The sequence below is a fragment of the Typopeltis vanoorti genome, chromosome 15 (genome assembly GCF_054136105.1).
Source record: "Typopeltis vanoorti isolate ZY-2024b chromosome 15, IOZ_Tvanoo_1.0, whole genome shotgun sequence".
NCBI classification, from domain to species: domain Eukaryota; kingdom Metazoa; phylum Arthropoda; class Arachnida; order Uropygi; family Thelyphonidae; genus Typopeltis; species Typopeltis vanoorti.
Genome location: NC_143563.1, coordinates 369027 through 391027, shown reverse-complemented (window position 1 = coordinate 391027; position 22001 = coordinate 369027). Strand labels below are relative to the sequence as shown.

Genomic DNA, 22001 nt, shown 5'->3' with positions numbered 1-22001 from the left:
GTAGAGATAGAACCATCTTCTTTTCTTTGGTTGTGTACATCCAGGAAGGAGATACCCTGCAGAGATTCTTTTTCTAGCGTGAATTTGATGTGAGAATGAAGAAGGTTGATTTTATCTAGAAACAAGTGTAGTTCTTGTTTCTAGATAACTTCAGTCCAGTTCTTGCTTTCCCTTATCACCAAACTTGGCCAACCTTTTTTTTTCTAGAACACCTTTAAGAAAAAAATTTCACATTTAATCCTAAACCCAAAATCTGGCTACAATATGTCAATGATGTCTTTGCTGTCTGGGGTCATTCTGAACAAGAACTACACTTGACAGGAATACTGATGTAGCCATTTCCCTTATCCAAATCAGATGTCTATTACAGAAAGCAGTAAATTACTAAGAGAAAACTTCCTCTTTGCAAAGCTATGTTATTCACATAAAGAATCATATCCCTCTCCACTCATTCCTTCATTCTGCCCTTAACCAACTTTTCAAATACCTCAACCATCAGGAGATATTGACTGATTTATAATTTGAAACCTGTCTCAGAATCTCCTTTGTGTAATGGAACTATTTTGCCTTCTTTTTATTCTCATAGCACTCTATCTGTACTGAGATAAATTAATCAGTTGTGATCAAGGACACTACCACTTCTTTTGTATTTTCCTATAACACACGGGCTGAAATGTCATTCAACCTTAAGGCTGTATTCCCACTGAGATTTTTTAATATGAAAAACATCATTCATCTACCGGTATTCTTGTATCAATCCCTATCACAATGGTCGGTGCATTATCTTCACCTAGATGATACACAGGCTTACAAAGTAATCATTCAGTAATGTAGTATTTCTTAGGTTTTCATTACCTCCTCATCATCAACTTTCATTAAAGTTATCCTTCCATAGTCGATCTTCCTTTTGCTTGCCACATAGCAAAAAAAACTTCTCTTGGCCTGCTTGGCTAATTTTATTAAAAAGCAGATTTTACCTTCTTCACCATGCAAATCATCCTTTTCCGTGCTTTATATTGCTCAACCTTGCTGATCACCTTTCTCCTTATATGTCCTTCTCTATAAACTTTTTTTCTTTTGCAGCTCCTGCTTGATGCCATCCATTCATTTAACTCCACATGAATTATTTCCTAACTCTAGGCATGTAATCTTAAACTGCTTTCCTTAAATAACCCTTGATTATTTCCCAAGTATTACTACAATCCTTCCTCCTGTTTTTTAAAACATGATACTGCTAAAAGCTACTTCCTTAGTTTGTCAAAATCAGTTTTCAAGTTCCACACACACCTGTTCTTAACTAATAAAAAACTATTTCTTTGGTTCATATGAGTTTGCTACAGCATCATCAGCATATGACCAGAAAACTATAAAATGCAACTGATTATAGCTGCATTCCAGAATTGCCATCATTGTTATAACAGCACGTGTATGTACTGGAGTGAAAGAGGTAAATGCTATGTGGTATGAGGATTCTGGGATAAAAAACATACTTAAGTATGAATTTTTTTTTTTTTTAATATTAATCCCAAACACAAGAGGTCAGGGGACCTATAAACACATCAGTGCTATATGTGGGTTGCAGATGAGGACCGGCCGGCCTGGTCGGCCGAGTGGTTAGCGTGTCCGCTCTCCAGCCAAGAGGCTGTGGTTCAAATCCTGCCGTGGGCATGGATGTTTGTGATTATCCTATAAACCTTGTGTGGAAAGGGAATCTGTGACCCTACCACCACTTATTCTAGCAGAAGACATCATTGCCAAAACCATGTGAGGCACGGCAGTGACCATATGGTGTCTATGGACATCAAATGTGAAATTAAAAAAAAAATAAGATGAGGACCAAGATAGAACTTGACTGATTTTTTTTTTTTTTTTTTTTTTTTTTTTTTTTTTTTTTTTTTTTTTGAAGAGTTTCAGGTTGTCCCAAATTTGTTGTTTGGGAATACTTCACAAGGGAGGCTATTCAAGAGATGGATGGAACAAAAGATGAAGAGTAGAAGTAGGTTTGATGTATGTTTAATTTACAGTTGCACAGTAAATGAGTGATGTGCAGCTGCAGCTCTTGTAAAAACAGGTACAACAGAAAGTGGAGGAATGACGACTGCCAATTCACTGAAGAAGTGGCCTTGGAAGTACCTGTAGAATAGACACAGTGTTGAAGCATTGTACCTGTGAGGGTGAATTTATGGATATATGGTTTAAAAAAAAATAAAATTTTTTACATGACAAATTCCCAAACTTTGGGTATGGAGAATGACCATCATTGAATGATGGTCATTCTCCATAGGTGTGTTAGGATCAAATTCATGCTTTAAAAAGAATCAGGAAGAGTATTAGCTTTCCCCAAATATATGCATCCAGCATAAAAGTCTAGTTCATCACTGTTTACCAAAAACATGCATTTTCACATTGCTATGTATATCAATACTTGTTATAAAGTTATACCTAAAATATGGTTTAATTAAGACTACTGGCAAATGCTCATAGTGGGTATTCTTCTGATACACTTCCCTAACATCAAGTCTGAATACTTAAAGCCATGAATTTAAATGGATATAAAAAAAAAAAAAAAAAAAAAAAAAAAAAAAAAAAAAAAACAGATGCATCCATAAATCCAAATCAAATTGCTTTGAGATACAAAAATTACACATGTCTTATGTGAATGACAGAACCCTCAAAAAGTTCAATTAACTGCCATCTTTAACACAATCAACAAATTACTTCCAGCTCTCTTAAAGCCAATGGATTCTTATCATTACCAGAAGTTTATCGAGTTCCATAACTGCAGCTTATCATATCTGAACATCAAACTGGCCATTCAGCAGAGAAAAAGATCTCTGAACATCAAGGTTATGTTAGTCTTATAAAGTACACAGTGTATTCTTATTTTTAATTTGTTGCATAAAGGCTGAAAGTGCTGTTGAAGATGATTTTTTTAGAATCAGCTGTTAAAACAAACCTACTCTCAATAAACATGGTTGTGTGACACTCCCTAATTTCACAATACAGGCTATCTATCAACACCCATAAAGGGTAGTACTAATAGTAATTCAGGTTTTAGAATAGTACTACTCTTACATAACGTCCAAAAGGACTTAAGAAAGCTAACGCCTTTACATGAAAAGAAAAATTACAAGGGTATCACCTGATGCCAGTTCTTGGCATCCTATTTGTCATGCACTGATGGTAATGCCAGGCCACCAGTGCACCCCTGGAGGGCCCTCAAAGAAATAACTTTAACATCACTCTTGGATAAACCAAGTAAAGACAAGTCTCTATAGCTAGAGGCACTTCACACGGCATTCATAGACATGGTGGCGCTGGTAAAACAAGGAGTGGCCCTAAACTCTTCTATTTGCCTGGCAAGGTCAGCATTTCGCTCGTAGTATTCAACCTTGCTCTTATGGCAATAGGTAAGTGAGCACCCAGTACCCATTATCTGAACATCAATCACCCAAACACCACCATCTCTCTACATTACTATATCTGGCTTTTTAACACCAGAAGTTGTTCTATAGTGTAGTTCAACTGTAGTCTCCCAACCTCATCATCATCATCAAATTCCTGCCATGTACCCTCAAGAGGTGCACAGGATATGATAGTATTACATGAAAAAGTTACATAATTACTAACTTCCTATCTACAATTTTCCTCCAAATCAGTCTGGTACTTCTCAAGACTCCAACATTATCAGATCTTATATTTCTATCGTCTAATGCACTTTGTACTGTATCAATCCATCTACATCTTGGTCTTCCTCTGGGTCATTTTCCTGCCAATCTGGCAGAGAACACTTGTTTTGCTAATCTTTCCTCCCATTCTGTTTAAGGGACCATACCACCTGAGATTAGCTCTGCTCATGCATTCCTGGATGCTGACAATATCAAGTTCTTTCCTAATATCCTTGTTTTTAATATGATAATGCCATTGATGCCATCTGTTCACACCTTTAATCTTTCTCAGAACTCTCATATCCGCGGTCTCTAGTCTTTGATCAAATGTTTTACTTCTGACCCAGCTCTCAGATCCATAAGTTAAAATTCGTTTGAACACTGTCTTGTATACAACTAATTTAGTGTTCAGACTAATTTCTCTCTTATTCCATATGACTTTATTCAATTGACTACCTACCATACCAGCTTTGTTGATTCTGTTGTCTATTTCTATATTTAATTTACCATCTTCACTAAAAATTGTGCCTATGTAGCTGAAATGTTTTACTTGTTCCACAGGTTCTCCGTTCACAACGAATTTGACATTTTCAACGATGCTGCCTATTTTCATTGTCTTTGTCTTTTTATTGCTGACCTTCATACCATATCTATTACAATAGTTATTCAATTTAGTCAGAGAATCTTGCAGACGTGTAGCGGATTTATTTAGAAGTATAACATCGTCTGCATAAAGCATAGAGCTGACATTAACATCTCCAATATTGATATCATGTTTAATACCACTTTCCTTCATAATGTGATCCATATAGATAATGAATAACAGAGGAGATAATGTACATCCTTCTCGCACATCAGATTTAACATTAAACCATCTTCCTTTACTTCCTTCAATTCTAACTGCTGACTTACAATTGCTTGATATAATGTCCCATTGACACCATATAACTGTAGCGTATGGAATAGCTTTTCTCTTGGCACCTTGTTATATGCCTTTTCCAGATCGACAAAACTTAAGTACAGATCTTTGTTATATTCCCATGATTTCTCAACTATTTGTCTTAAAGTGAAGATTTGATCCTGACAGCCTCTATTTGGAGTGAATCCAGCTTGTTCTTCACCAAGCTTTTCTTCTACAATTTTTCTCAACCATTTCTCAAGTATACGTGCATAAATCTTACCAGGAACACTCAGTAGGGAAATACCTCTAATTCTCACATTCAGTTTTATTTCCCATTTTATATATGGGTACTATGAGAGCGCTACTCCAATCATCGGGAATTCGTCCCTCTGTTCAGGCCTTCTGAACTATGCAGTGCAGCCACAGTAAGACTTCAATACCACCATACTTCAGCATTTCTGGTCGAATATCATCTACTACTGCTGCCTTTCCACATTTCAAGCCTTTGATGGCTTTTTTTTTTTATGGATATGTATTCCTGATTGTATGCCTGCTGAGTGTTTTTTACCACTGTACTATCACTGCTTGTCTCCCAACCTTTGTTCTTAAAATGGTTAGCCAATGTGGAGACCATAGCATCATGTCTCTCCACACAGACACCACGTGTCCAGAAACAGCATTGGGAAATATGAGACAAAGTCTCACTGTAACAGCAGCCACCCCTACAGCTAACGTCTTCACTGCCCCATCGGGCGGTGCGGGTCCTAGTGAGCAGGGTGTTACATCGTTGGTTTTCTATAAATTTGCGCTACTATTCTCTTTCCTGTGCAAACTAAGAATAAATCTCTGAACTATCTCTCTGGGACCCATTTCCCTTTTCAAGCTCTTACGATATTTGTTTGTTTCAGCTGCGCCAGTCAGAGCTTTAGGACAGAAAATTCTTGTCCAAAGAAACCTTCCCGGAGGTCAAATATTACCTAACCTTATTAAAAGAATTAAGTAACTTAAAGTAATCTTAGCATACAGTCATGGCCTAAATTGCTCTTAACTTCCTTTATATTCCCCTTATGCATAGGTCCGTGGTCTTATGAGTGGTGAAATCAGTCTCATGCTCAGATAAAACTCAGGCTTACATAGAAAAATATTTTTATTAAGTGGTCAAAGAGATTACAAATAAGTTAACGTCAAAGGCTAATCACATTTTTATCATTACTAAATCACTAGTTAAGCAAGTAAGAAATGTTCAAACTGACAAGTATGCTATTCACATTCCATGGGTAAATTAAATCCACACATAGCTCAAAACATAAATCAAATTCTAAACTAAATATTCTGTCATTTTACTCCTTCACATTAAGGAACTGCACAATCATAAGTTCTCAGATAACCAGTCCAATACAGTCAATAAATCATTGCACATGGTCACTATAAAGTTCTCTTTCCTTCTAGTTAAAGCTCTTGTTCCTTCTTTCATCTAAACTTATTATTACATAGGTAAAAGAAAAGGTTTTAGTACTTTATCACCTTGACGATATCATGATTCTTTCGTCCGTCCTTTGTGTGGGGATATCATTCTGCAACGGTAGGTTGCCACCACGTGAAAATCATGTGCTATTCACAAATGGGGCATTTTTCTTTGCTGGACACACACACTCTTCTCATGGTTTGCTGTCATTAGCTCGACCGCCATCAAGGGGAATCCTTTGCTATCTGACATCGGTAAAACCTTTACCGATGGCCCAAATTGGAAAACTACCGTCATCTAGTGTATAGCCTTGCCCGACTCACGTCAGACAGCAACAGGGAAAGGTTGCAGCTCGTCGTTATCAAGCATCCTTCCGATCCTCAGCATCACTGGTGCACACAAGAAAACAGGAACAGGCAACAACAAGAGAGAGAGAGCTTCAAAAACACTTGAACTCGCTTTTATCCTCCTTCACAGCACCCCCTTTCCGCCTTCGAATCTTATTCACGGCGCCTCACTATTCACTCTCACAAAGTGGCGTCACATTTCTGCTCCTCAATGAGCACTCTTTTCGTGGAACACGAATTCCGTTCGCTTTCCACGAATGCCTCTGCCTCGGGGTTTACGTCATCGGTGGAGGTCAGCAAGTAACCTTTGGACTTTTGTTAGCACTTAGATACACGTTCTTGTATAGAGCACAATTTTACATTAAAGCTTTAAACAATATATTTTATGTTTAGACATGCAAATTTTTCTAATTTTCATTTTCTAAAGAAAATGTGACATGTTCTCTCATATGCTTACTTTGCCAACAGTACAAGTATTTTCTTACTTAGCATTGTGTTTTAGTTAAATATTGAATGAATGATTCTTTTCTTGAAAGAGTCCTCATTCAAGATCTAACAAGGGTATTTATTCTAGTCCTTATTAAATCAATAAACTCAAACCCTGGAATCAATCTAGTCCCGTCACGTACCCACTGATGTTGGGGGAAGTACCAAGTGTGACTCTACTGAGGCACCGTCTACAGAATTGTAAAGCAAAGAACACCCGTCTTTTATACTCATCTCTTGCTGTCTCAATCTGGGTCCATCCCTTTACACTTCTAAAGTCCTCTTGGATACTAAGGCTATCAGGTTTATACTTGTCCCATCTTACATAATGTCCAAAACGACTTAAGAAAGCCTTTACAATAGGCCAAAGCATGTTATATCATTCTTATATTGTATCTCCAAAGTTATCTTTTGACAGCAATGAAATATTAGGATCCTTAAAGCTTTGTTTAATTAATTTCCAGTGCCTGTTCATTCGCATGAAATCACATTAGCAAAAACATACTGCTTTTGTATTTCCATAGATTTCTGTTACAACAATGAAACTATTACAAGAAACTTGCAGCAAAACATGTCTTAATTTTTTATATGGTTATCAATGAATTACTCATCTCATAAGCTGTTAATTACTGTATTCGAAGCTAATACATACTTACTTTTATCAGTTTCTCTGTGAGGTTCACCAAGGCTCATAGGAACACGATATGATGAAGGTTCTTCTGATTGAATTATCTCAAGAAGTTCTGCTTCTGTGATAGCTTCTGGTTCTGGTAGCTAAATTATTTCATTATTATTAATAATGATATTATTAACAATATAAATATTTTTAGAAGATATACTAATATTTACTTAAGGCTAAGATTAGTCTTATAAAAGGATATATTCTCGGAAATTATTAGATTTATAGAGTGTAAGCAGGACATTCTATTCAAATTATAAGTAAAATTCAGATAAACAACAATTAGAACTGAAAGGTGTATAGGAAGATGGTATATTATCATATCAGGTATTACAAGAGTGCAAGCTATCTGCAATGTTATACATAATCAGGTTTAAATCGCATTAAACCTGATATCAAAATCAAGTATATTAAATTCAAGTCATCATTTTAAACTGATGGCTTGAGTTTAATATATTTAAATACACATCCATACTTGAAGTAGAAAAAGCTATCAAAAGCATGAAATGTGGAAAGGCAGTGGGAGTAGAAGATATTCAACCAGAAATGCTCATGTGTGAAGGTATAAAAAGTCTTGTAGTGGCTGCACTGCATAGTTCAGAAGGCCTGGACAGCGGGGAGAATTCCAGATGATTGGAGTAGAGCTCTCATAGTACTCATACAGGGTGTCCCAAAATTCACGCAAAAAGTAATTTTGATAGAAAACACAGGTTTTTAATTAAAAATTGTAATATCTTATTCATTCATAAAGTATATAGTATAGGGTTATGCATGGAAGAGCATATCGGGTAAATGACCTCCATGGCTTTGCTGGCACATACATACTTGAAATTTTCCATAACTGTTTTGCATAAATGTGGCTGAATTTCGCTGATACAGTGCTCAATTTCCTCCTTCAAGGCGTGGGTGGTCGTGAGCTTGTTGGCATAAACCTTAGACTTCAAAAAACCCCACAGAAAAAAGTCCAACTGCATTAAGTCACATGATCTGGGCAGCCAATTCTGATCACCAAAACGGGAAATTACATGACCAGGAAATGACTCTCATGCAGTAATTGATGTGGCATGTGGCACCATCTTGTGGAAATCACATATCATCCACATCCATATCATGCAATTTAGGCACAAAAAATTGGATTATCATGTCGCAATAGCGAGCACCATTAACTGTTATGCCTTACCAGCCGCATTTTCTAAGAAGAATGGACCGATGATGCCGCCAGCCCAAAATCCGCACCAAACAGTGACACGTTGTCGATGCATTTGTTTCTCAACAATCACTCGTGGATTTTCTGAACCCCAAATGCGACAATTTTGTCGATTAACAAAGCCATCAAGATGAAAATGAGCCTCATCGCTGAAGATGATTTGTTCGAAAAATAAGCATCCACTTGTTGTTGTTCCATAATCCATTCAACGAACTCTCTTCGCTGTGTGTGGTCAGTAGGCTTCAGTTCTTGAGTCAATTGAACTTTGTAAGCATAAAGATGCAAATCTTTCGTGAGAATATGCTGTAGAGAGCTTCTCGAAATGCCCAATTCAAGACCACAGTGCCGAATAGATGTTCCTGGACTCTCAGCAACACTCTCACGAACTGCTTCGATGTTTTCTGTTGAACGACTTGTTGAAGGATGGCCAAAGTGTATAAGATCACTAATTGATCCAGTTTCCTTGAATTTTTTAATTAATCTTTTCACAGTTGATGAAGTTAAATCACTATTCCAACCATATTTTGTATCAAAATTGCGAACTGTAGCTGCCAAACCTTCATTATTTTTAAAATATTGATCAACAATGAAAATGCGTTGTTTTTTTGTGTAGTGCTCCATTTTTAATAACCCTGAACTGTCAGCTGTCTTTTTTTTCTCGTTGGCAACACTTTACCACACAAATGGCACTAAAAGGGACTTAAGTGTTTAATTTTGGTATATTATTGGAGCTTTATTAGCGTGGTTAGTGTACTAAAGTGTTTTATAACATAATCTATGTCGGGAAGTCGCCGCTAGATGAATTCGTAATGTGTAGTGTTCGTGCAAGCTTCAGATAAGATAAGTAACATTTTCAGTTATCGATACAAATAACTTAATATTGTTTAGTTTTCTTTTGTTTGCCTTGCGTATTTTAGTGCGTCTATTTTTGGTGTGTTATAACGTATAATTTGACAAAACACGTTACAGATATGGCACCTGTGCGAAGGAAAATGGCGGCCAGTAATGAAGGTTCGCCATCGTTATCAAAGAACGGTAGCATAAAAGAAATGAGTCAGTGTACTAGCTGTGAAATATTCGCTTTGCAGAGTGTGGTCGGAGTGTGGTTAGATGATAATAAAGGATTGAATGTGTGTAGAAAATGTAGGGAGAATGCGGAATTGAAGTGTATTTCGGATCGTGAGTGTGATATTTTTGTCAACCTTCAGAATGAAGGAAATAGGGATATGACAAGAAACGGCAAGGTTGTACATGAAAATTGTGAGAGTGTGAATGTAGAAAGTGTGAATGATAGTATAAATGGTTTCTCAGAGAACAAAAAAAATGAGTTAGATGCATTGAGTGAGATCGCGTTGTTGAATAGTGCGATAGAAAGAGCAAAACAACAGCTAGAGTGCATGAACAAAAGTAGACTGAATGAACCAACCAATAATAAAAGGTATGACAGCAAAAATAGACGTATGAATGTGAACATGAACAAAATGAAGGATAGAGTGCTGTATGGAGACTCGTTAGTACGAGGTGTGTTAGTAGAGGATTTGACAAAATCGTACCAACCTGGTGCGACCATAAAGGACGTAACTGCGTCTATTAGAGAGCAAAAGGAAAGGGTAAAAGAAATGATTGTTGTGGCAGGTACGAATGATTTGAAAGGAGATAAAATGGAAATGATAGAAGACCTGAATGAATTGTTTGAGGTAGCAAAAGAAAAGAGTGAGAGAGTTAGAATGATTAGTCTTTTGCCACGGTATGACAGTGAAATGTTTAAAAGGAGGGCTATAATTGCAAATGACTTTATGCGTGGGTTATGTATGACGAATGGTGTGGAATTTGTGGATGTGTGGAGTGAGTTTGATGGGCGAAAGGATCTATATAAGATGGATGGCTTGCATTTGAATGGTTATGGTGTAAGAAGACTTGAGAAAGTGTTGCTCAATGTAGTGGATGTGCAAATTCAGGGAAACTAGATTTGTTAGGGGGGGGAGTAGAGATACAGTCCTTATGGAGGCAGTTGAATGTAAGAATGAATATAATATGCCAGAGCAAATAAGGACAACAAATCTGAGTGGGATAGTTAATATAAGGCATCAAGGTAGGGTTGGGGCTAATGGGGGTCTTAAATTCATGTACACTAATACTAGGAGTATTAGGAACAAGAAGGAAGAGTTTTTGGCCATGGTTGGCACTTCCAGACCACAGGTTATAGGTATTAGTGAAACATGGCTGACTGTAGATGATATAACTAGTGGGATTGAATGTGATGGGTATAGTGTGTTCAGGAATGACAGAGAGAATAAAATGGGGGGAGGAGTATTGTTGATGATAGCTGATGAGCTACAGCCAAGGAGAATAGAAGTTGAATTGCAGGATAGAGAAAAGAGCACATTTGAGGCCATTTGGTGTGAGATTGTGGCTAGCAGAACTAAATATACAATTGGGTGCTGCTATAGACCAGGTGATGGAAAAGATGGTGGTGACAGTATGCACAAACAAATAGAAGAAATGGGTGGAAGGAGGGTGATTATTATGGGAGATTTCAACTATGGTCGCATTGATTGGAGTGAGGAGAGGACACACGGGAGGAAGGAACTGGATTTTATGTGGTTATTAAGGGATAACTATCTGCGACAGCATGTAATGGAAAATACTAGGGGTCAGAGAGTGCTTGACCTAGTAATTACATCTGAGGATTTGGCTGTAACAAATATGACCACATTGCCACCAATTGGTGAGAGTGATCATAGGGTCTTAACTTGGGAGGTGGCTAAAGGTGCAGAATTTTCAATTAAGAGAGGGTACATGTGGAATTATCGGGCTGGAAAGTATGACAAGCTTAGGAGTTTGATTGGTTCAGTGCCATGGCATGTACAACTGCAAGGATTAGAAGTTGATAGTGCATGGGAGGTAGTTAAGAAGTGCTTGCATGAAGCAATGGCTGACTGTATACCTAGGTACTGTATACACTAAAGCCAAACCTCCAAAATCCAACTTATCCAAAAACGAATATACAGCCCTACAAGAATTAAAAAACAACAAAAAAATAGTAATCACCAAAGCTGATAAGGGAAGCGCCACTGTGGTACTTAACCAAAAAGACTACAAAGGTAAGCTAAATTCTTTAATACGAGACCGTACTACTTACCTCCCCATTGAATATAATCCGACCAACTCTCAGATTAGAACTATCCACAGACTCCTTAAGAAAGTCACTTCTTGGCCTGTGGAAGTCACCAACAAACTTAAACCTTATAACTCTAGACCCCCCCGATTATATGGACTCCCAAAAATACATAAACAAAATGTGCCATTACGTCCCATAGTGGATGGCATTGATTCCCCCACATATAAATTAGCCAAACATTTAGCCAAAACGCTCACACACTACACTGGCAACACACCATCACACATAAAAAACTCGGCCCACTTTAAAGCCAGTATAGAAAACCTCACACTCCAACACACTGACATAATGGTCAGTTTTGACGTCTCCTCCCTATTCACTAATGTCCCACTCAAAGAAACCTTTGAGCTCATCCAAGCCAAGTTTCCTCCCGATATCTCAGCCCTATTTCAGTTCACAATGAACTCAGGCTATTTCGTTTGGCAAGGAAAGTTCTACAAACAGATAGAGGGGACAGCCATGGGTTCACCACTTTCCCCACCCTTGGCCAATTCTTTATGGAGACATTTGAAGAGAAAGCCTTAAACTCCGCCCCACAAAAATCCACTATTTGGCTTCGTTATGTGGATGATGTGTTTGCTATTTGGCCACATGGCTCAGATACACTCCACTCCTTCCTAACACACTTAAACAATCAACATCCCAGAGTCCAGTTCACCTTAGAAAAAGAGGAAAACAACACCCTCCCCTTCCTAGACACTTTAATCACCCGCCAGCTTGATGGATCTTTGGTTTTCCCTGTTTACAGAAAACCCACCCACACTGGCAGATACATTCACCAGCAATCCCCCCCCCCTCACAACAATATGGGGTGATAAAAACACTATATAACAGGGCAAAATTAATCTGCTCAGATGACAAGGCCCTGACTATGGAACTAAACCACATCCTCAACACTTTCTTAGCCAATGGCTACAACCCCAAAAAAATCCAAAAAATACTAAAACCTATAAACCACAACCCCCCTCCACAATAAAGACTACTCCAAGTCTACCACTATCCCCTACATCCAGGGCACCTCTGAAAAAATAACTAATATCCTCAAAAAATATGACCTTACTTCCTGTTACAGACCATATAAAAAGTTGGCATCCCTTATCCGCTCTACCAAAGACCAACCACTTCCCCTAGACCTACCTGGTGTATACCAGGTCCCTTGCAGCTGCAAATTGTCCTACTTTGGCCAAACAGGCAGAACAACAAATATCAGGATTTCAGAACACCAAGACTACATCCAGTTTCACCAGTACAGCCGCTCTGGACTGGCAGACCATGCCTTAGATACCCACTATAAAATTCGTGGTAAGAAGACAAAAATAATCCATCGCAGCAAGTTTAAATACGAAAGACTATTCAAAGAATCTTCAGCAGCTCTAAAAAACGTTCCTAACCTCAACAAAACATGAAACTGCCCCAAATTTGGGAGACTTTCATTTTGAGAACTTCAGCCCAACTGCCAAGACTACCAAATTAGCCCGCAAGAGGGCACCATTAGGACTTTAGGAACAAAATTAGTTCTTATTTTCTTCCTCATTTGCTTTGTTAGTTCCTTAGTGCACATACCATATCTTTATGTTCCCGAAGATTGCAATGTGACATTGCCGAAATATAGAAGTGATTCATTAAAGTTATCTTTAATTTATTTACTTTATATACGTTGTCAATTCCGTAAATTAATTACCAGTTATGTCTAACCAACGTATAAGTCTTACTACTAGAATCATGTATACCTAGAGTCCGAATAATAAATCAAGTAGGGGTTAAATGGATGAATAACACCATTAAGCTTGAGTTGCAAAAAAAGAAACAACTATGGAGGGAATTTAAGGAGAATGGTGACCGGCAGGAACGGTATAAAGCGCAGGCCAGAAGGGTGACGAGTGTGGTAAGAAAAGCAAAAAAGGATTACGAAAGAACATTGGCCATGCAGGCTAAAGAGAATCCTAAACAGTTTTTTAGATATGTAGCAAGTAAAAGGAAAAATGTACATGGCAGATTGATTTTAAAGAATGCCGATGGTAGGGAGGTAACTGAATCAGTTGAAATAGTTGAGTTACTGAGTGAGCAGTTTGCAAAAGTATATCATCCAGGTGGTGACATTGCAGAAACGAATAAACCAGTAGATTATAAGGGAATTGTGGTTAATGAAGTGGAGGTGAGTAGTCTATTGCATAACCTCAATGTCAATACATCTGTGGGATAGGATGGTATACCAGCTCGTGTTGTACGAGAAGCAGCTAAAGAATTGTCAGTACCCTTGACCATTTTGTTTAATTTGAGTCTCGGGTCTGGGTTAGTCCCGAGCGGGTGGAAAGAGGGGAAAATAGTTCCACTGCATAAAGATGGTTCCAAGACTGCTGTTGTAAATTACCGACTGATTAGCATATCAGGAATCATTGTCAAGGTCTTAGAGAAAATAGTCAAGAGGAAAATACAAGATTGGATAGAAGAAAATGGGATACTGTATCGGGGACAGCATGGTTTTGTGAAGGGTAGGTCATGCCTCAGTAACTTGCTCACGTATTATAACACAGTGACGGCTGAACTGGATAAGGGTAATGGGTTTACGGTGATTCTACTGGACCTTGCTAAGGCCTTTGACAGGATTCCACATGGAATTCTAATCAGTAAATTGCAGCATATGGGAATGGACATAGGGTTGGTGAGATGGATAGGAGGGTGGTTGACGGAGAGATATCAGAGAGTGGTTTACTCGGGAGTAGAGTCCACAAGACGGCCTGTGACTAGTGGTGTGCCACAAGGATCTGTTCTTGGACCACTGCTGTTTAATTTGTTCATAAATGATATAGGAAATGATCTGAGAGGAACAGTTCTTTTGTTTGCGGATGATGCGAAGTTGGGTAGGGCAATAGTGAATGCAGATGACGTCAAAATTTTGCAGGATGATTTGGATAGATTGGAGATCTGGGCTAAGGAGAATGGATGTCAGTTTAATGTGGCAAAATGTAAGGTTATGCATTTTGGGGTGAAAAGATTAGCAGTTTACTACACTGGTGGAACTGTACTCCAGGAAATTGATGAGGCACGAGACTTAGGAGTGTTGGTAGATAAGGAATTGAAATTTAGGGGACACATTGCAAAAGTGACCAAAACAGCTCATCAATTCACTTGGTTGCTGAAGAATATGTTGACAAGCAGGTTATTGTTCCTCTGTATCGAGCCTTGATAAGACCCCATCTAGACTACTGTGCTCAGATTTGGTCACCTAGGTTTCTTCTTGATGGGGAGGAAGTGGAGAGGATCCAGAGGCGAGTGACCAAGATGATAGCAGGTCTGTGGAATGAACCGTATGAGAACAGGCTGAGGATTTGTCGGTTGCAAAAATTGGTTGATAGGCAGAGAAGGGGAGATATGATTGAGACATTCAAATTACTGAAGGGTTTCTATAAAATTAATTCAGAAGATATTTTTGAGAACAGGGCTGGTTGTGGGAGGACTAGGGGACATCCATGGAAACTGGGCAAAAGTGTGGTTAGTAAAGGTGTTAGAGCTGGGTTCTTTACTTTTAGAGTAGTGAATGAGTGGAATGCGCTCCCTGAGTCTGTGGTGGATGCTGTGACAGTGAATGAGTTTAAGGCGAGGTATGATAGATACTGTATGAATGTCAAATAGTTGTGATGAATATGATTCGGGGCCTCCCTCGATGAGTCTAATGACTCCCTGGAGTTTCCCGTAATAATAATAATAATAATAATAATTTAAATCTTGCGTGAATTTTGGGACAACACTTTATATAAAAACGGAACGTGAGAATTATAGAGGTATTTCACTACTGAGTGCTCCTGATAAGATTTATTCTTACCAGGAGAATAAGATTTATTCTTACCTGGTAAGAATAAGATTTATTCTTACCAGGTTGAGAAGGGTTTCACAACCCTTCATAACCATTTCTCAAGTATACTTGAGAAACGGTTGAGAAGGATTGTGAAAGGGAAGCTTGGGGAAGAACAAGCTGGATTCAGGACAGATTTTCACTTTATGAGAAATAGTTGAGAAATCGTGGGAAAATAACAAAGATCTATATTTAAGTTTTGCAGACCTGCAAAAGGCATATGACAAGATGCCAAGAGGAAAGCTATTCAAAACGCTACAGTTATACGGTGTCAATGAGGCATTATATCAAGCAATACTTAGTCTTTATTTGAAGTGCAAGTCAGCAGTTAGAATTGAATGAAGTACAGGAAGATGGTCTGATATTTAATCTGGTGTCAGACAAGGATGTACATTATTTCCCTCTGCTATTCGTTATCTATATGGATCACATTATGAAGGAAAGTGGTATTAAACCTGATATCAAAATTGGAGATGTTAATCTCAGCTCTTTACTTTATTCAGATGATGTTATACTTTTAAAATAAATCCAGTACAAGTCAGCAAAATTCCCTCACTGAATGGAGAACCTATAGAACAAGTAAAACATTTCAGCTACTTAGGTACGATTTTTAGTGAAGATGGTAAATTAAATATGGAAATAGCCAACAGAATTAGTACAGCTGATACTGTAGGGGAGTGAATAGATGGCATTAATGGCAATATCATATAAAAATGAGGATATTAGAAAAGAATTTGACATTATTAGCAGAGCTAATCTCAGGTGGTATGGTCACTCATACAGAATGGGAGAGGATAGATTAGCAAAACAAGCGTTCTCTGTCAGGTTGGCAGATAAAAGACTCAGAGGAAAACCAAGATATAGCTGGATTGTTACATATCAGATCTTATATTTCTGCCTTAGAAGACAGAAATATAAGATCTGATATGTTGGAGTCTTGAGAGATAATAGATTGATTTGGAGGAAAATTGTTGATAGGAAGTTAATAATAATGTAAGTTTTTCATGTAGTACTATTATAATATCCTGTACACCCCTTGAGGGCACATGCCATTCAGGAATTTGATGATGTGCCCTCAAGGATTTTCCATATCATTTCTTGATTTGGAAAAAGCTTGGGAAACTCTGGAAAAGATAGGCATAGATAAAGAATGGACTGCAACAGGGAAGTGTGCTATCTCCATTGCTATTCAATATGGCAATGAATAGTGTCTCAGATATGGTTAATGACAAGAAAAGAAACACAGCTGTATTTGATGTATTAATTTAGGCATATTCAGAAGAACTACAGAAGAAATGGGAAAAATGGAACAGTGTGACAGAATTATGGATTGTTTATTAATAGTGGGAAGAGTGAAATCACGGTTTTAAATAGTAGTAGAAATATAATCATTAATGGGGTTAAACTCAATGGAAGGATTTGATGAGTAGTGCAAACTTCAAATATCTTGGAAGTATACTTTCTAGTGATGGAAGATTAGAGCAGGAGATAATGAAGAAGATTTCACTAGGTCAAACTTTTTTAACAGCATAAGTAGCCTACTTTGGGACAGTGAGGTCTCAAATGTGTAAGCTCTTGATTAAGAAAAGTTACTTGTTTCCCCATTTTGACTTATGAAGCAGAGACATGGAGACTGATATAACGAAACATGAATAAAATACAAGCAATGGAAATGAAAGTTGTAAGAACAGTGTTGGCACAAACAAGGAAAGCCAGAATAAAATTATTAAAAACAACACATAAAGTCCACAGTAATAACTTTAATTAATAAATAAGGTAGATATTTCATACTAAAAATAATAGTACATCTTCAGTGTTACAAACAGATAGGAATAGAATACAAGTAACGAATATTCGGTGGATCACCTATTAAAATACGATGTTGTCGCGAGCTAGGAAATGAAAGAAATTAATAAATAATATTTAAGATAATTAGTTTTTTTAATGCTTACATAAAATAAAAGTCTCCCAGATCTTCGAGAGAGAGAGAGAGAGAGAGAGGAAATCATTCCGATTTAAATTCGGGCAGTGTAAAAAAGCTTCACAACTTTCTTTAAAGAGGCGTTCATATTTGAACCTGCATCTATGAAGTAGAATAGCTTTATCCCACTGGATATTATGGGTAGTGGTAATACTGTGCTGTGCTAGACCAGACTTCTGAGGTTTGTTGTAATCAATATAATATTGATGTTCTTTAATTCTTTTTTCCACAGAACGGCCAGTTTGTCCAAATTAAGAAACATCGCATTCACAAGGAATTTTGTAAACGCCAGCCAAAGACAGAGATGACAGTTTATCTTTTGTAGAAGGCAATAAGGAAGAAATTTTGTTGATAGGAATGTAAGTGGGAATCAATTGGTACCTTTTTAAAATTCTACCTATAGGTACTGATTCCTGGAATGTAGGGGACTGGAATTCTGCAAACTGTTGAAGAAACCTTAGGTAATGGAACATAAGATTCAATTATCTGTTGGATTTGATTAGGGTGGTAATTATTAGATACCATTAACTTTTTAATGATGGAAAGTTCTTGTTGTAAGATTTCTGGAGAAGAGCAAACTTTATGTGCCCTATTAATTAGAGATTTAAGAATGCCAAATTTTTGAGATGTATGGTGAGCAGACATTTTATGAATATCTGCCAGTAAATGTGGGCTTTTGAAAGACGCTTGTAGATAAGGTACCAGAAGAAGTTCGAGTAAGCAGGATGTCCAAAAATGATAAAGTACCAGAATTTTCCTTTTCCATGGTGAATTGGATACGAGGATGAAAGCTATTTATCTGTTGTAGAAAGGTGGAAAGCTCAACTTCAGTATGTGACTAAATGACAAAAACATCATCGACATAATGATACCAAAGAGATGGTTGAGGGTGAATGGATGAAAACATAGTCTCTTCGAATTGTTTCAAAAAATAGTTAGCCAAAGGTGGAGACAAAGGACTACCCATGGCAGTACCTTCAACTTGTTTGTAGAACTTATTTGTCCAACTAAAATAACCTGAATGGATAACAAATTCGAAAATTTTTGCGATATCTGGAGGGTAATCTTCATATAATAAATTGACTGTGTCGGCTAATGGGATATTGGTAAACAGAGATACAATGCCAAAACTGACTAACAACTCAGACTCTTTTTAATTTTTAAATCCTTGATTTTTTCCAGGAAATCTGTTGAATTTTTTATGTAGGATCTTGAATGTCCAGTGAGAGCACTTAAAGAACGAGGCAAGACTTTTGCAATTTGGTAAGTAGGAGAATCAATGCAATTCACAATTGGTCATACTGGATAGCCTTCTTTATGGATTTTCGGGAGACCATATTATATGAAGATTACCCTCCAGATATCGCAAAAAGTTTTGAATTTTTGCGATATCTGGAGTACTAAAGAAGAATACAGAAATAAAATCTGAGGGGAAGAGACCAAGAGAAAGACAACTGAAAAGGTGGAAAGACTAGATAAGAGAATATCTAAAAAAGAGAAGCCTGAATTGGCATAGTGTTCATGAATTTGGGAGGACAGAAAGAAATGGAGAGATTTGATCTGCCTAACCTGACAGTTTTTGTCAGAGCAGTTGTTTCCAAAGAAGAAGCACAAGTAAAAATGGCCTTTTATTTATGACAAAGAAAAGAAGGATGATTATAATTAAATTTCACATTTCAAAAGGCTGTAACTGGTAACTACTCAGCAGAATGATTTAATATTTAACATGATGATGTGTGCGGCAATGGAATTTTATTTTGTGCAAAAACCAACATTAGTTCTAATAGTTAAATATAAGTAAAATATAAGCAGCAGAAATGATTTATAAAAACAATTAAAGGATGCACAAAACTAGACTATATAAGAAATGAAGACATTAGAAGAGAGCTAGATATTTACAACGCAAATAAAAAGTTCAAGGAATATATAGAGAAATGGAAAGAGAATTTGTATAGAATAGAAGGATATCAGCAATCAAAAGAAGTGGATAAATCTTATTATTATTATAGGAGCACATCCATGGAGTCCGAAGACTCATCGTGGAAGACCCAAACTATCAACACAATTTATCATACCGCTCCTTGAACCCAATAACAGACAAAGCACTCACAACTGACTCTGGCAACCCATTCCACTCATTTACAACTCTCCAAGCAAAAAAATCTAATCCTGACACCCCTACTAACCACATCTTTATTCAACTTCCAGGGATGGTCCCTTGTTCTGGTCCCTCTGGCCAAGTGCTCAAATATTTCCACTGCATCTATCCTATAACAATCCTTTAAGCAACTTAAACGTTTCTATCATATCCCTCTTTTTCTCCTCTCATCCAACTTCTGCAATCCACACACCCTCAATCTATCATCATAGAGAATATTCCACAGACCACTCACCTCTGAATCCTCTCCATTGCTTCCTAATTCCCAAGAAACCCAGGGGACCAGAGTTGGGCACAGTACTCCAGATGTGAGCATATCAAGGCCTTATAAAGAGGAATGACAATTTCCTTACCTCCTTATTAATAGCCATATAATCTTATGGGCTACCTTAGCAATATATCTCTAAACTTTAACTCTCTGTCTAACCACCACCCCTAAATCTCTAGCTTCACCTATTTCTTGGAGTACCATGCCATCTGTACTTCAAGTACAGATGGCATAATTTGGGATAAGCTATTTATCTCAAAATGCATAACTTTACATTTCTCGACGTTAAACTGATACCTATTAACTTTTGCCTATACTGACAGCCTATTTAAATCGTCCCACAGGCTATCCATATCACCTTAATTAACTATTACCCTACCTAATTTTGCATCATCAGCAAACAACTGAATGTTTCCATTCAGGTTATTTCCTATATCATTTATGTGCAAATTAAACAGCAGTGGTCCCAGCATTGAACCTTGCGGCACATCACTAGTCACCTGTTTTCGTCTTGATTCTTTCTCTCCATATACCACTTTTTGATATCTGTCCAGCAGCAACCTTCTTATCCACTTAACCAGTGTCATATCCATCCTCATTTGTTCTAATTTGCATAACATAGTTCCATGTGTTATTCTGTCAAATGCATTTGCAAAATCCAACAGATTCATTATGTAACCATTTCCTTCATCCGACTTTGCAGTTTCTCTATCGTAAAAAAAGATAGCAAATTATTAAAGCATCACTGACCCTTCACAAAGCCATGTTGCTCCTCATACAGTATCATATTTTTATCCATTCATTCTTGAATTCTCTTTTTGACCAATTTTTTCAGTACTTTTATATAGAGGCTAATGACTTCACATAAGTTGTATTCGTATTCCATAATGCAAAGCACTCACTCTTTTGGATTTATGTAAAGATATGCATAATAGGAAGGGTCACTACTGAAACAGGTTTCAACTTTTACTGAGATCTCATCAGTGGGAGCCACACTCACATGAGATAACAAGGTTGAATTAGTGTAGAAGTCATATATTTCTCATATACAAGTTCCTTGGTATCCCATAATGCAAAGAACACTTCCTTCCAAACATGCATGTGTGTATATGTGTGAGGAAATGTGCACTGCATTATGGGATTCTAAGGCAACTAATGTGAAGCTATCACCTTCTATATACAAATAGCCTTGCCATGACAATAGTTCACATCCAAAACTTCGATAAAGAATTAAAAAATATAATTTCTTGTTAAATATAATTTACTTTGTAACCAAGCAAAAATGTTTACAATTATCACTGATCCAGAGTATTTTACTAATAAGGTAATTCATGTTTTTTACTACTCATATATGAGAAAAATATATGAATTGTGGATTAATTCACCCTTAATATCTTCCTTGATCTTCCTCCACTAAAGATTGAAACCAGTAATGACCCTTCTATAAATCTCTAGCTTCATCCATTGCTTGGAGTACAGTGCCATCAATGTGAAACATGGCTTGTAATCTATTTATCCCAAAATGCATAATTTTACATTTCTCGACATTAAACTGATACCCATTAACTTTTGTCTGTACTGACTGCCTATTTAAATTGTCCTGCAAGTTCTCTACATCACCTAATAACTATTACTCTACCTAATTTCGCATCATCAGCAAATAACTGAATGTTTCCTTTCAGGTTATTTTCTATATTATTTATGTATAAATTAAACAGTAAAGGTTCCAGCATTGAACCTTGCACCACACCACTAGTCACCAGTTTTTGCCTTGATTCTGCTCCTATACACCACTTTTTGATATCTG

General features: G+C 37.1%; 1 protein-coding gene across 2 annotated transcripts in view; it reads right to left on the bottom strand.

Moving 5' to 3' along the window:
* LOC150098289 (PIH1 domain-containing protein 1-like) overlaps window positions 1-22001 on the bottom strand; it is a 212335-nt gene that overhangs the window by 171459 nt on the left and 18875 nt on the right. For both annotated transcript variants that reach the window (XM_090405512.1, XM_090405514.1), the window contains exon 3: window positions 7524-7641. In XM_090405512.1, the coding sequence (XP_090261638.1) occupies window positions 7524-7641 (118 nt within the window). The remainder of the gene's footprint in view (window positions 1-7523; window positions 7642-22001) is intronic.